This window comes from Palaemon carinicauda, chromosome 2 (assembly GCF_036898095.1).
Source record: "Palaemon carinicauda isolate YSFRI2023 chromosome 2, ASM3689809v2, whole genome shotgun sequence".
NCBI lineage: Eukaryota > Metazoa > Arthropoda > Malacostraca > Decapoda > Palaemonidae > Palaemon > Palaemon carinicauda.
The window spans coordinates 88,670,247-88,685,500 of NC_090726.1; the positions used below are offsets into that span (position 1 = coordinate 88,670,247).

A 15,254-nucleotide genomic window follows, 5' to 3' on the forward strand; every position below is an offset into this window, starting at 1 on the left:
GTTACCAAACAATTCTTCTATGCTCATGGGGTTAACTACTGCAATGTAATTGTTCAGTGGCTACTTTCCTCTTGGTAAAGATAAAAGAGATTTTAGCTATGGTAAGCAGCTCTTCTAAAAGTACACTCCAAAATCAAACCATTGTTCTCTAGTCTTGGATAGTGCCATAGCCTATGTACCATGGTCTTCCACCATCTTGGGGTAGAGTTCTCTTGCTAGAGGGTGCACACGGGCACACTATTCTATCTTATTTCCCTTACTCTTGTTTTTTAAGGTTTTTATAGTTTATATATAAAAGATTTATTCTAGTTTTGTTACCAGTCTTAAAACATTCTATTTTAATATTGTTACTGTTCTTAAAATATTCTATTTTAATCATTAAACACTTCTCTTGTAGTTTATCTAATTCCTTATTTCCTTTCCTTACTGGGCTATTTTTTCTGTTGGAGCCCTTTGGCTTATAGCATCCTGCTTTTCCAACCAGGGTTGTAGCTTAGCAAGTAATGATAATATAAACATTGAATACAGATTAAACGGATTCCCATACATCGGGGATTTTGGACATCAAAAACAAATCCTGATGTGATAAATATACCTAGTCATTTGTACAAAACTTAATTAAAACACAATACTACTCCTGTGTGCTGTGGACAACCGAAGGAAACACTTCAAACAACCAAAAACATTAGCATCATAAAACCTTCCTGTGCTGTACATCAAAAGACTAAAAGTTTCCCATAATAAAAAAGGCTGCCACTACTGCATCAATTAGCAGTAGTAGTGGTAGTAGTAGTAGTAGTAGTGGTAGTAGTAGTAGTAGTAGTTGTAGTATTTATCACTTATATTGAGATGTCACTTTCTATATATACCGTTATAAGTCTAAGTCATCGTATTCTAGTGATATATGTATAAATTATATACAGGTATTTTTTTGTCTGTGTACACCATAGGTGTAAATACAAATCCACTCGTTCACCTCATTCTTTAATGTTTTGTTGATGAAGTTGGTCCAACAAAGAACATACTAAAAAAAAAAATGATAAACCAATAAATAAATAAATAACTAAATTGTAAGGTAAGTCACATATTCAACATACCTTGGGTCTCTTGGCTCGACTGGTCTACGGGGTATTGGAGGTCGTGTATGAGATCCAGTGGGTGGAGGCGGCCTGCCTCCTTTCATTGACATAGAACGCAAGCCAGATTTATCTGCAATATAAATATTTACCCGGTAAAAAATGCCTTTATCAAAACAATGACGATACTCGCACATCAATATTTGTAATAATGACACACATAAAAAATTTGGAGATAATTTATACTTTTCCTACCTATACTGTACAAACCTGAATCCTTTAAATCAGATAGAATACCAGGAAAGCAGGAGTAGCAGGAGTACACGACAGTAAAACTTTTATAACGAGGTGTAAACAGGTGGCCGATAGTGGGGAAGAAACGCCCCACTGCTTTTCACTAAACATTTGCTTTGATTGTAACTGGGACTTTCTAAGGTGTAGGAGATGGTGAGAAAGTATGAGTAAATGATTTGGGTTTGTATAGTTAGAAAAAATACAATATATCTCCAGATTTGTCATTTTTTCCAGCACACATACAAACCCTCTTCCTTTACATAGGAGACTCATCCTTAGCTGAAAGAAAGTCTGTGTTAAAAGGCTGGGTACTTATCCCAGACTACCAAAAACTCAGACCCTTATAAGTAGTGCGAATTAAGGTTCTTTACATCTCATGCACCGGGAGTTTAGTAACACCCAGGATGCAAGACCCTTGTAATAAAGGATACGGAGCAGAAAATCTGTGTAGTAATAATGAGGGTGGAGAATGACATGTACAGTATTACATAATAAAAACGCTACAGGCTAAGTGGGCTTACCTGCAAGCAAATTGGTTCCAACTGACAGGGTTTCTGATGCTGTGCCCTAAGGGAGGGGAAGATGGAAAAAAGAGCCTGTCATTCTTCACTTTCATCCCAATCTAACACGTAACCTACACCCTCAATAATCTGATGCTAATGGTCTTATGAGAGGAGCCAAGGCAGTAATACCACCTGCTATGCAGTACTAAAGGTCCTATCGAAAATGTGTCTAGGGACCTGTGGGATGATTCCCATAGGTAATGAGCAGTAATAGTGGTCTGTCATTTCCAGATGCATGCCTGGAGTACCTGCATCACAGAGAGAATCCTATGGAATGCCAGGGTCATGCTGACTACTCTGACAGTCTGAACTCTGACACAAGCTTTCCCCGGGGTAGGAGGTGAGGGTGGTGAATGAGTACGGTCAATAACTTCTCTTAGCCAAGAAGAGATTGTATTTTTAGTCACCTTCTTGACGGGCCCCCAAGCTGGCAAAGAAGTGCTGCAGGTGAGGTCGTGTTGAGTGTATATATTCAAGGTAGTGCAATAATGCCCTCAGTTCATAAAGCAGCTGATGAGGATTGTCTGTTACCTCTCTAAGGGTGATTACCTGAAACGAAGAAACCCTGGAAACAGGAACTGACATATTCTAGGTTTTAGCTACAAAGTCAGAGATGAAGGAAACCTGTCTCCAATGTTCGGTATAAGTTACGTTGAAGGAGAGACCCTGAAGCTCACTAACCCATTTGGAGGAGGCTAAGGCGAGCAAGAAAATCATTGTGAGAGGTAGGCCTCAACCGTTCATAAAGTGCCTTCTCAAGGTACCACAGGGCAGTGATCTCACTTCCATTAGAGGAAAGATCTGTTCAAAACTCCATATGAGAATAGTTAGTTCTTCCAAAGAGGAAATATCAACTCTTTTCAGCATAAATAAAAGACATGGCTCAAGGCTCGGCAACAGCCTTTCATCGCTGATACTGAGCAAAGCTTTTCTCTTCAGAGGTAAAATAAAAATTTAACCATCAATGGAATAGGGGCTTCGAGAGGAGAAACACCCCTCCCATGATATCAACCACATGAGCCAGACCATATATTAGTACCAATTGAGGAACTAAATGCCAACAGTGATTTACTAGTAGTTCAAACCTTCAACCACAAGGTTTTATGTAAAGGACAAGTCTGATGTATAGCTAAACTGGATTTTATTGATTGAATGTGAAAGCATCTTTACTTTTCCAGGGGATCTTTAGTATAAAAAAGATTGGGTTATACTTCTGTTGATTCCATGAAAATATTATTGGCATCAAATCGTATGTAAAATGAATTTGACATAAGTTGAAGTACAGTTGGGTCTCGAATTATGCGTGTTCGAATTATGCGGTTCCCCATTTATGCGGTCGCTAGTTTTCAAAAATAAATTTTCTGTATCTGGGAAGCTGTTGAAAGTCTGGGAGTAAAGTACTACAAAATGTATCCACTCTATTGTCTTTTTAAGTATATTAGTAGCCCTAAATGCGGTGTTTGATAATAAATTTTACCAAACAATATTTACCTTACATTTCATCAACATAATTTCATAATAAAAAGCCTATTCCTTATCAATAAAGAAATCAACTCATCTATGCGAGTCCAGCTGACAAAATGTAAACAAAATTATGGTTAAATTCTTGGCAATATTTATCTTTCTCTAACCTTTTGATAATTTTATTAGTAGTGTTAGTGATGGTATATTAAAGCATTATTTCTGTTTAGATCAGCATATAAAAAAATTATTTTTCCCAGTGTGTTCAAGGTTTTAACACGTAGGCTGGGTTTGTTTATCAGCAGTGAATAGCCTAAATTTCGGTAACAAGTCGGCAATATTTTGTCCTATTTTCAACAGTATAGATTTGCTTTATAAAGATTTGTATTGTATAGTACGCGGTGTAATTATAAAACCTCTGAGAGAGAGAGAGAGAGAGAGAGAGAGAGAGAGAGAGAGAGAGAGAGAGAGAGAGAGATTGATTTGATGCCAAAAAACTTCAAATCTCTCTCCCTCTCTCTCTCTCTCTCTCTCTCTCTGTATAAGAAATAAAATCTTAGTTCACATATTACAACCGAGTTTAGGAATGAAATCATCATGATTATTGTTAGTGGTGGTGATCAATTCCTTGCTTCATGTGGTACAAGAAAAAAAACATGGCATTCGATTACAACAGCTGATTCTCTCTCTCTCTCTCTCTCTCTCTCTCTCTCTCTCTCTCTCTCTCTCTCTCTCTCTCTCTCTCTCTCTCCGGTGTTATACAATGCTTACATATACTATAGATGAAGAAACCAAAATAAGTCTTCTTAAAAAGTGTCAGTTAAATAGGAAACAAAAAAATTATACCGAGTATAAATCCATTTCAATCGTAGCTTGAAATATGACATCCAATTTCGTCAGCAAACCACTATTTTTTAGGAAACATCACTTTATTCTAGAAAATTGTTACTATTTAAATAGTTAATTGTGCTTTAAGAAAACACTACTTTTGTTTTAAATTTCAGAAATGTTTTATAAATCGAGTATTGCTGACTTATTTTTGTTTAACTTTTGGCTGTGATCAGATCAAGCTGATGTCTAGTGCCGCTCTCTAGAATATGCGCGTACGAATACAGTAACAAAGTATTGTTTATACCATTTTTTAACTAATTAAAACCATCTATACAGTTAATATTACATAAGCACCTATGTGTTATAACCTATCATATTTTTTGTTCAGTGCATTTAAAACTATCATTATTCTCTCTCTCTCTCTCTCTCTCTCTCTATGGGATACATTTTGCTACCCCTCATTTTTTACCTTTAACAAATGAAATCTTTGTTGTTTCCCAAAGTTTGTTATATTAAAAATCAATCATGATTCAATTTTCCTTACCTTCTCCAATCTCGCACCATCTGTCACATCGAACGTTATAGCGGTAACCTAATTTTTCGATAACTTTACCTTTCTCCAGATGGTTCCATAATTGAGATGTGGGTACAAATTGACTTATAACTGAAGTTAGGAAAAGTATTCTGGATATGGAAAGGACAATTATCATTCGTAACAGTTTAGAATTATCGTAAATCATCATTCTGTCATTAGCGGCAGTTTGCTATTGTTGATTAAACGCAAAAAAAAAAAAAAAAAAAAAGTTTCCCTGCTTTGCTACAAATTTAGGAATTTAAATGGATACTCTAAGTAAAATATTTGTTATAACATAATATTTACTAAATGCTTTTAATATCATTAGTTATCACTTTTATCATGTGTGTTTAATGCATTCGTTTGTTTATTATGATCGAAGATGGAGTGTACAGTAAAAATATGGTAGGTTTCCGTTTCAGGCGTCGTCATAAAGAAAAACATTATTTCATTTATTTCGTAGTTCTAAGAAAAATTAAGTAGAACAACATTGGTAATAACAAAATCATCTTTTAAAAACTAACCAATCCATAGATGTGTAAATGCGTTCGTTTCTTCGATATGATCACAGATAAATGTAAACAAAACAATGGTCGTCATTTTTTATTATGTTTATTGGGGTGTTTAGGAAACATATGATATAAAATCTCCTTTATTTTGATAATTTTGGATTTTCAATGATACAACAAAAGCTAGTCTATACAGTCATGGTTTTGCTATTCACCAGTTGTCTTATACAATAGATATGAAAAACTTATATACGGTATTAATTTTAACCTTTTTCAAGATATCTGAACTTTAAAGTATATTAAATGTTTGATTCATTTACAAGAACAATTTAATATCATAAAAAATACAGTATAGTACATAGAAAGTATTGGAAATGAGTAGTAAACACGTTTGAATAGCCAAGTTGCTGGTTGCCATGGCCCTAAGGGAATTATTTCTGTTAGTTGTGTGTTTCTAATATGCGATTTTCCATTTATGCGGGGTCATTGATCGACCAAATTCTTGCATAATTCGGAACCCTACTGTATGTTTAATTCCTTTTCAAGGTACCCTCCATATATTGAAATAGTCCCAAAAACATCACCGAGAACACAAGATTTTTCTGGTGTTTCCTATATTTATATAAGACCAACCTAACTGGTTGAAATTTGTACTTTAGCATAACTTAAAACCCCTTTTCATCAAAATACAACAGAACATTTGAATTCTATGTACTGGATGGCAATTCAGCACTATAATCACTTGGATGAAATATCTTCAGCGGCAAAATCCCAATGATTTGACTGTGGAGTATTATATCCCTACCAAACTACAGTAATATTCCATTATCAAATCCAAGTAGATTGGAACATATTTTATAGATATTTCTTTTTAGATTACCTACTCAATTTGAGGAAAAATTATGGCATGAAATGTGGCAAACCAAAATGTAGAACGCAGTTCTTTTACTACTATTATGGTTTCCAAAACTTATTGAGTGATGACCAAAACGTATTAATGTAATAAGTAGTAAAACCATTCTTAAGTGCCTTATGTTAATGTCTTTAGACACTGACTAGTTGCTACACTTCAATCACCATCAAATTAAGTCAGTAACAGTATGGCAAAATATGATGATGTCTAAGTAACAAGAGTTGTAAAATTACATTAATAATATAAACTTTGGTAAAGTCATGAATGAACTGTATAATGAAAAAAAAAATCCTTTTCTCCTCTATACACCATGAATCTACACTATTTGAATCACTTGCAACACATGTCCTAATCCTTGCATGCCAGCAGAATCTATGATGACTTGAAAGGGAAACAAGCAGCCGAGAGAGGGGAGACTTTGACGCCAGCGGAAACCTTCAAAGCCAGTCGTGGCTGGTAGGATAACTTTAAAAAACGGACTGAGATACACTCGGTTGTGATGCATGGGGAAGCAGAAAGTTCCGACTCGAAAGCCGTGGCGTACTTCGTCAAAACCTTTGCCTCGGTTATCGCCCGACATGGCTTCCTCCCCCAACATGTCTTCAACTGTAATGAAAGTGGCTTTTTCTGGAAGAAGATGCCCAGGAGTACTTTCAACACGGCAGAGGAGACTACCGGGCCATAAACCCATGAAGGACCGGTTAACTCTAGCTTTGTGTGCCAATGCCAGCGGTGACTGTAAGGGCAAGCCACTGCTGTTTTACCACTCAGAAAACCCACGTGCTTTCAAGAGCCAAAGGATATTGAAAGAAAAACTGCAAGTGATGTGGCGCGCTAATGCTAAGGCTTGGGTTACACAGCATTTCTTTACTGAATGGGTTAATCTGTGCTTTGGTCCAGCAGTCAAAAAATATTTGGCCGAGAAAAACCTGCCAATGAAATGTCTCCTGGTCCTCGACAATGCCCCTGGTCACCCTCTTGGCTCGAAGAGGACATTCTTGATGAGTTCAGGTTCATCAAGGTCCTTTACAGTATCTCTTGCCCAACACCACGCCACTCCTCCAGCCCATGGACCAACAAGTTATTTCCATATTAAAAAAAAAACTGTACACGAAGCATTTGTTCAAGAAATGCTTCATGTCACAGACAACACAAATTTCACCCTTCGTGAATTTTGGAAGGAACATTTCAATATCGTATATTGCTTATAAATTATAGACGATGCATGGCATGGTATCACAAGAACTCATAATTCAGCGTGGAAGAAATTGTGGCCAGCTTCCGTCGCTGAGAGGGACTTTGAAGGGTTCGATACGACAGACCCTGATGACCCCGAACCTATTGTGATGGAAGAAATCGTGTCTCTTGGAAAGTTCATGGGGGTAGAGGTAGACGAGGCAGACGTGAACGACCTTGTCAAGGAGCATCAGGAAGAGCTCACGACAGGAATTGATAGAGCTCCAGGAGATGCAACATTTGGAGGTGTTGCAGGAGCTCAGTAGCGAGGAGGAGGTGGAAGACGAAGGCTGCCTTTCTATGGCAGAAATCAAAGACATGTTAGCGAAGTGGAAGGAGTTTTCTAATTTTATGGAAAAGAGGCACCCGGACAAGTTGGCGAGTGGTCGTGCTTTAGCCTATTGTGACGACACTTGCGTGCGTCATTTTTGCAATTTTGAAGGGGAGACAAAAGTAAACATCCCTAGATAGGTGCTTTTTAAAAAGGCCGCCAAAAAGTGAAGGTGCAAGTGAGGCATAAAGAGCCAAGCCCCGAAGAAGAAAAGTAAAAAATTGAAAATTAAAACAAAATTAGAATTAAGTTTAGTGTAACGTAAGATTAACATTTTATTTATAAGTGTGTGTACAGTACGCTAATTTCATTTAAGTTAAATTTAAAGTTGCTAATTTCATTAAGGTTAAATTACGTAGTGTTACAAAAGTGTTGCATACCGAACATGTTGCCGTCAAGTCTCTCTCCTTCCTCCACCTCCGCACACACCAACGTTAGCCGCTACCGTCTGTCTCAAAGATAAGAACTCCATAATAATGTTACATTTTGTTGAGCATCATAACCAGTTCATAGGTATTTGTTATTTTGTGAGCGTAGAACGTTAATTAGAACAATTAAAAACATGCTTTTCCACTGTAATATACTGATTTTAGGCTTTTTTTTTCAGAGGGTGGGAACAGATTAATTTTTTTAGTTATTTTATATGGGAAAGATTCATCTGAGATACAAGCAAATTAACACACGAGCTTGGTCCCAGAATGCATTAAACTCTCAAGGTATTACTGTAGTTACAATTGCTAGAAAAGGGCGGAGGAATCAAACTGGAAGATTTTCCTGTCTATAGAGAATCTTTTCTTGCAGAAACTCGAGCTCTGACCTTGTCTAAGGCTTCTGAGGACAAAATTGACCAAGGAAGTTCTACAAACCTCTAGGTAAATGTCAAAGTCTGTCAATAGCTGCTTTCCTTTCCTTAGGAGGTGAGCAACGGTCCTCCACGAGAACTTTCACTAGAAGAATGAAGGTCAATAACTGCAAAAATGTGGACTCTTGACTCGCCCTCCACAATGTCAGGGGCCTTAGGTCTGGCACGCTGAGGAAGAGCACTGTCAGAAGCATTCGAGTCCAGGTCAGACAAGGTTTTCCCTCTCCGACATCACACCCAGTTGGTGTAAATAGGGGTCAGGAGATTAATGCCTCACGCTTTTTCTCCTTAAATATAAAGGTAAAGGTGTTTGGTTTCAGTTTCAGTTTCATCAGAATAGATGCTCACCAGAAAGTCAGCTGGCCAAACCCAACAAACCGCCGGTGGTGCTCAAACACAACAGTGGCCTCCCCAGTAAACTCACGGTCCCAGGCTGGGATCGATCTGCTGCCATGCAAATGTTAGGCAAACGTGGTATCACTGAACTAGCCTTAGACGGGATGGAAAAAGAGGGGCTGATCATACTACAACTTCTAGAATCAGGTATGAATCACAAGCCTTGAACTCCCTGGGAAGCTTGTAATCCTTTTCTGGGATGCAGGGAGCTTTGTTCTTTTGGTATGGACCAAAAATCCTTACTTTTTCTAAGACATAAGTCTTCAGAGAAATGTGAAAGGGGTCAAGCGGTAACCTATCCTCTGCGGTGTCATGATACTCGAGATCTGAAAGGAATCTGTTCCATTCTGAAGGAGACTGGAGACATTCCTTCTGCAAAATCTTTGACTCCAAGGAGAGAGAGACCGAGATGTCGAAACGAAGTCAATGGGAGACTATGCGGTTGTTGTTGACGTAAGAAACTACTCTGGGTGATCTAGATCTGTGATAGATTTGAGGATAAGGGTCACTCAGAGGAGTAACTTGACACTGACAGTCACATCTCTATCGGTCAAGGAGGTCTATTGGGTAGACCTGTAATTAAGTGATGAGCACATCCTTGTGGGCATGCTCGTTAAGGGGCATGAGCTCTAACTCTCGCAAGGATAATATCTCTTCATTGTGCTCCACCCTTGAAGCACACACTATAGGGGCGCATCTAAGTGACGTACTGCGTGGTCAGGCATGTCTAGTTAGTGCGCTTACAGGTGAGGCGCGTCTGGATAGCGTGGGGAATGGTGAGGTAAGTTTGGGTAGAGTGCAAACTGGTGAGGCGTGTATGGGTGACAAATGAAGTTGTGAGGCACACAAAGTGGTAAGGCACATGCGCAATAAATATAATGATCGAACATTTTAGCAGGCTGAATTCGCGCGGGTAAGGCGAGTGATGTGGGTAGTGCGCACTAATACTAAGTGTGCTAGTACCAGAGGGTCAAAATAGGAGGAGTCTAGTAGATCCAGATTAGTTAATCCATGTGTAATCAGGTGTCTGTAGGCATGTTTAGAGAGATAATGCTCACCAACCAAGGTATCCTTACGAGAATCAAATACTGACAGCACGAGTTCCACAGGGAGGGCACACGGAGACATACTAACACTATATATGTCTCTTCCGCTAGTTTCAAAAGGCAAAATACTGGCAGCATGCGTGCCCCAGGGGGAGGGCGCACAGGAGACGTGCTAAAACTAAGCATGTCTCTTCCACTAGTCTCAAGAGGTGATAGAGACTGGTGTGAGTTGGATGGCTTTGAAGAGAGAACCCTAGACTCTCTCTTCTCTGCTTTCGATGGAGACGAGCCGAAGGTGTCCAGCGCCAGAGCGGAAACTCTTTCCTGTGCTTCCTTCAAAGCAAGCACCATCACCGGCAATTCTTTGGAAGGGGGGCCTTGCAGTTCCAATGAGGTCCATACAACTTGCAAACTTGCAGGACATGTCAACATGTAAACCAGATGATGAAGCCTCTTGAGGGGAAAGCCATTCCATTCATCTAGGGGAAAGGAGAAAGTCTTCCACCCTTGAGATTTGGCTTCCAAAAGACACCAACAGGGAAGGATAGGATGGAAGTGTACCAGGGGTCAGAGGTAAAGATCGGGATTTCGTCAACTTTGAGGAAGACGCTAAAAGGGAAAGAATTCCTTTTTGGACCTCTTCTTCCACCTCCTAACTTACGAAACTTACTGGGAGGGTGACCACTTCCGAAACTCGTCACAGGGAGACTCCTGCCAGCAGGAATGTCCCTTACAGGTAGGACATAACAAGAGGGGATCCTTCACCTCAGCACTCACGACGGTACTGCAACGTCTTCAGAAACCCATGGGGCAAGTCTGCATATCTGCAGGTATCTCCACAACAACCAATCACTAACATGCTGGAAAGGAAAAAAAAGAATTAAGTAAAAAATCCAGCCAGTGGAAAAATGTTTGTTCTCACCGACAGCTAAATTCAAAGCAAGTGCTCAGTGAGCAAGCAGGGCGGTGGGGCTTTCCTACTCCTGGCCGGTAACTATCAGCTACCTGTTTACACCTCACTATAAAAGTTTAACAGCCGTGTACTCCAGCTTCACTGACATTCTATCCTACGCAAAGGCGAGGATTTGTATTTGTGCTGTACTAGTTATATTTTTCTAAAAGCCTTATATAAAGTGATATCATGTAATCTAAAGCACAAAAGTATATATGCAGTAAATATGCTGTCATAAATTATGTACCTGGTAATAATTTTAACGACCAGGCCCAATCTTACTATAATGCAGTATGGTACTGTACTGTATAGAGTTTATTAATAAAGAGTAAACTTTATTATGGAAATACGGTATACAGTATAAATGAGTTGATAATAATAAGAAAAATACAAATAATAATAATAATAGTTCAGTGTTCAAGATTGGGTGCATTCTACCATGACCAACTCTAATAGGAGAAATATACCAAACTGCATTTAAAAAGTTTTTTAAAATACTAACTTATATTTATCCTAGGTATATAAACCTGATTCCTTAAAATTCACAAATTTTAAAGGTAATTTTTATTTTCCTAGCTATACAAACCTGAGTCCTTTAGTAGGGGTAGGATTTCAGTAAAAGCTAGAAACGGACATTGAAGAAATTAACGAGGTACTGGCAGCTAGCGGAAGTTATCGGTAAGAGGAGGGCTTCCACCCCTCAGCCAGCTCACCTAGCCCCAATTTTGATTTTGCATGGGACTTGCTGGGTGGATGCTGAGGGAAGTGAAACCAAAGGACTCAGGTTTGTATAGCAAGGAAAAATACAATTACTCTTTAAATTTATGATTAGCTTCTCCATCCTTTAGTACAAGAGTTATCCTTAGGAAGAAGGTAGTCTCACTCGTTTAACTGGTCGGCTAAGTTCAAAAGTTCAAACTTGCAGCAAATGTTTTTATGTTGAACACACTGACATATAAGTCTTTCTTTATAGATTATATGCGAAAGATGTTTTAATGTTGGTACTGTTCTTAAAATATTTGTTTTAATTATTCATTACTTCCCTTGTAATTTACAGTATTTCCTTATTTTCTTTCCTTACTGGGCTATTTCTTCCATGTTGGAGCCCTTGGGTTTATAGCATGCTGCTTTTCCAACTAGGGCTGAAGCTTAGCTAGTAATAATAATAATAAAAATCTGGAATCGCGATGCTCAGCCCTGGAGAGAAAGCAGACCAAAGGATCCTTACATCCCATCACCCAAGTTTAAAAGAATAGTTGTTAAGGCCCAGAGATTCTTCATACATAAACCTATCTTTTCCCTGAGGGAACATTAACCCTATATACCACTAGCTAGCCAACTACCACAGGCCCTATGGAAAACGTATCCAAGGACCTGTGGGCACAATCCCGAAGATAAGTGTGCCAAGAAGGTGGTCTGTCTCTTCCAGCTGCCTGCCTTCACCACCTGAGCTACTGAGAGGTTCTTCCTGATAGCCAAAGTGGTAAAGATTCCACTGACTTCATGTGCTCTAGAAGGGCCTGAGGTCCATGGTGTGTCCCAATGCTCCATATAAGCTCTGCTGATCTTTTCTTGAAGCCAGAAGAAATTGTTACTCTTAAGAGATATTTTTCGTCCTCCCTGCACTCACGAAAGAGGTACTGCAAATGGGGACTATGTGACAGCGTACATTTCAGGCAGAGCCTCAACGATCTCAAAGAACATAGAAGCGGGTTACCCGAATTATCGGTTGCATCCTTCAGCTATAAAACTGAAAAAAAAAAAAAAAAAAAAATTTAAGAGTCGATCATCGATGGGTTTTGAGTCTTAGCAACAAATTCAGGCACCAATGAAAAAAAGATCTGCCTCCACTGCTCGGAATGTGATACCATGTATGAAAGACAGTACAGTATAATGCTCCCATAAGTTTGGTCAAAGATAAAGCTACCAAGAAAACTGTCTTAGGAATGAGGTTTCTGTCCAAGACTTGCCTCAATAGTTCATATGGCATTTTTCTGAGTGACCTTTGCATTCAGGTCACATTCCAAGCAAGGGTCTGATTTCTCAAGAGGGGCAGGTCTATTCAAAGCTCCAAATTAAAGCTGATAATTCCAGCAAAAAATTGAGATCTATTTCTTTCAGTCTGAATATGTGGCTCAAGCTGAGCGATAGCCTTTTGCTACCAACATTGAGAGGAGTTTTTTATCCCTAAGGTACACAAGAAAATCCACAATTAGTGGAATTGAGGCTCCAGTGGAGAAGTATCAAGCCTATGACACCAATTACATAAGAGTGCCTACTTCGCAGTGTAGACAGCTGTCGAAGACTTCCAGAGGTATCCTGAGAGTTGTTTTACACTTGATCATGAAAAACCTCTATCTCATAGGAGATGGCCATGAAGAGACAGATAGTTAACCGTGATGTGGTACCTCTTCATATGCAGGTGGCACAGGAGATCGCGTCATGTCGGGAGCTCTCTCGGAACCTCCGTTAGGAGACTGAGAAGCTCTGGATACAATTCAGCATGAGACCACCTTGATGCTACTTAAGTCATCATGACATTAGGTGTCTCAATGACTGCTGATGATCTTCTATAGAAGGCAGAATAGCAGAAAAGCATATACGTTAAGGCCGTCCCACCAGTGTTGGAATGTGCCATCTAGAAGCGCTGCTTGGTCCGGCACTGGCAAGAAACATACTCGCACCATGCTGTAGAGGTGAATAACAAACATGGCTATCGTTGGGGAACCCCACAAACTCGAAAGTACCTCATTGCTTGTTGACATATGCAACTACAGTGATGATGTCGCTCATCCACTACCGAATGGCCACTAACAGTACTATGTCCTGGAGGGGGCTCAAAGCCTGGTATGCTGCTTTCAGTTTATGTGGGATCATCTGAGTTTCTCCTCTATCCACAGACCCAAAGTAGAGTGCCTTAAAATATGCACTCTCCATCCCTCTCTGGATGCGTCTGAAATACGGAGTAACTGGAGGAAGATTCTGCAAGATGGTGTCCGCTAACAGGTTCTCCTGGAGCCACCAAGACAGATCTGCTCAGACCTCCAGTGTCACTTTTATCAGCTGTTCAGTGGATTTGACATCTGATACCAGCTGGCCTTCAGGGCTCACTGCAGGACCAGACCCTTTAACTAGGTTAGGTGTCCAAGCAGTTTCTGCCACTGCTTTACTGTGAGAGAACTGAGGGTTAAAAAAGGCATTGCCACCACTCTTAACCTCTGCAACATTTACTACAAAGGATAGACTTTGGCTTGGACTGTATTCTCATTCACATGTAAATATTCTGTTGGCTAGGGGTGACTTCGGGTGCATCAGGATCTCCAGATTGTGACAATACTCGAGAAGTAAGTCTCTGTGGGTCAGAAGTTGGGCCTTTGACTTCGCTAATAGATGCCAGTCGTCAAGATAGTGAAAAAATCTTATCCCCATTCTCGTATGCCAAAGCTGAATCCAGTGTGAACACTCGTGAACACCAGTGGAGCTGTGGACAGACCAAAACAGAGGGCGCAAACTTGAATCTACTCAGTCCCAGGACAACCTGATGGTATTTCCTGGAGTTCCGGTGGAAGTGGACCGGAATCTAGAAATAAGCATCCTTCAGATATATGGACAGTATAAGAAATCATATCATTGTATTACCTGCAAAACTGTATTGGGCGTTTCTGTTCTGAATTTCATTTTCATGACTAACTTGTTCAGATAGGACAGGTCGAAGACTGTAAAACCCCAGAGACGAGTCTTTGACCTCCTTGATCGCTTTTTTCCCCCAACATCTCTGCGACCTCTTCCCGGTGAATCAGGTTTTTGTTAGAGCTGTTCAAATATAACGAGTGGCTCATCAAAGCTAGTGTAAGAGAAGGGTGAGAGTTACTGAACAGGAGGCAGTATCCTACATGTATGACAGCTACCATCCAAGGCTTGTCCACTGACTTGCCAGGCATACCACTATTAGCGGTGCTATGAGGGGAATGCCACCTCTAGCATGATCCTCTCATGCCTCACCTTCTTCTGTTGTTAGGTCATCTACAATGAAGATGGGCTAGGCTTGCTACCTGCTCTGCCAGTCCTTAGTAGGTTGAAGGTTTTGCAACCGTAGGGTGAGGCTGCTTAAAGGTGGCAGCTCTCCTCAATAAGGGGGTCTAACTTGTATTTTCTTAGGTCTCCACTTCTTCAGCTCTCTTCAATAAGGGGGTCTAACTTGTATTTTCCT

At 39.7% G+C, this 15,254-nt stretch overlaps 1 protein-coding gene across 21 annotated transcripts in view; it reads right to left on the reverse strand.

Moving 5' to 3' along the window:
• The window catches only part of LOC137625896 (zinc finger CCCH domain-containing protein 18-like), a 384,898-nt gene that overhangs the window by 200,095 nt on the left and 169,549 nt on the right, over positions 1 to 15,254 (reverse strand). For all 21 annotated transcript variants that reach the window (XM_068356883.1, XM_068356874.1, XM_068357032.1 and 18 more), the window contains exon 11: positions 1,098 to 1,209. In XM_068356883.1, coding sequence (XP_068212984.1) covers positions 1,098 to 1,209 — 112 coding nt within the window. The remainder of the gene's footprint in view (positions 1 to 1,097; positions 1,210 to 15,254) is intronic.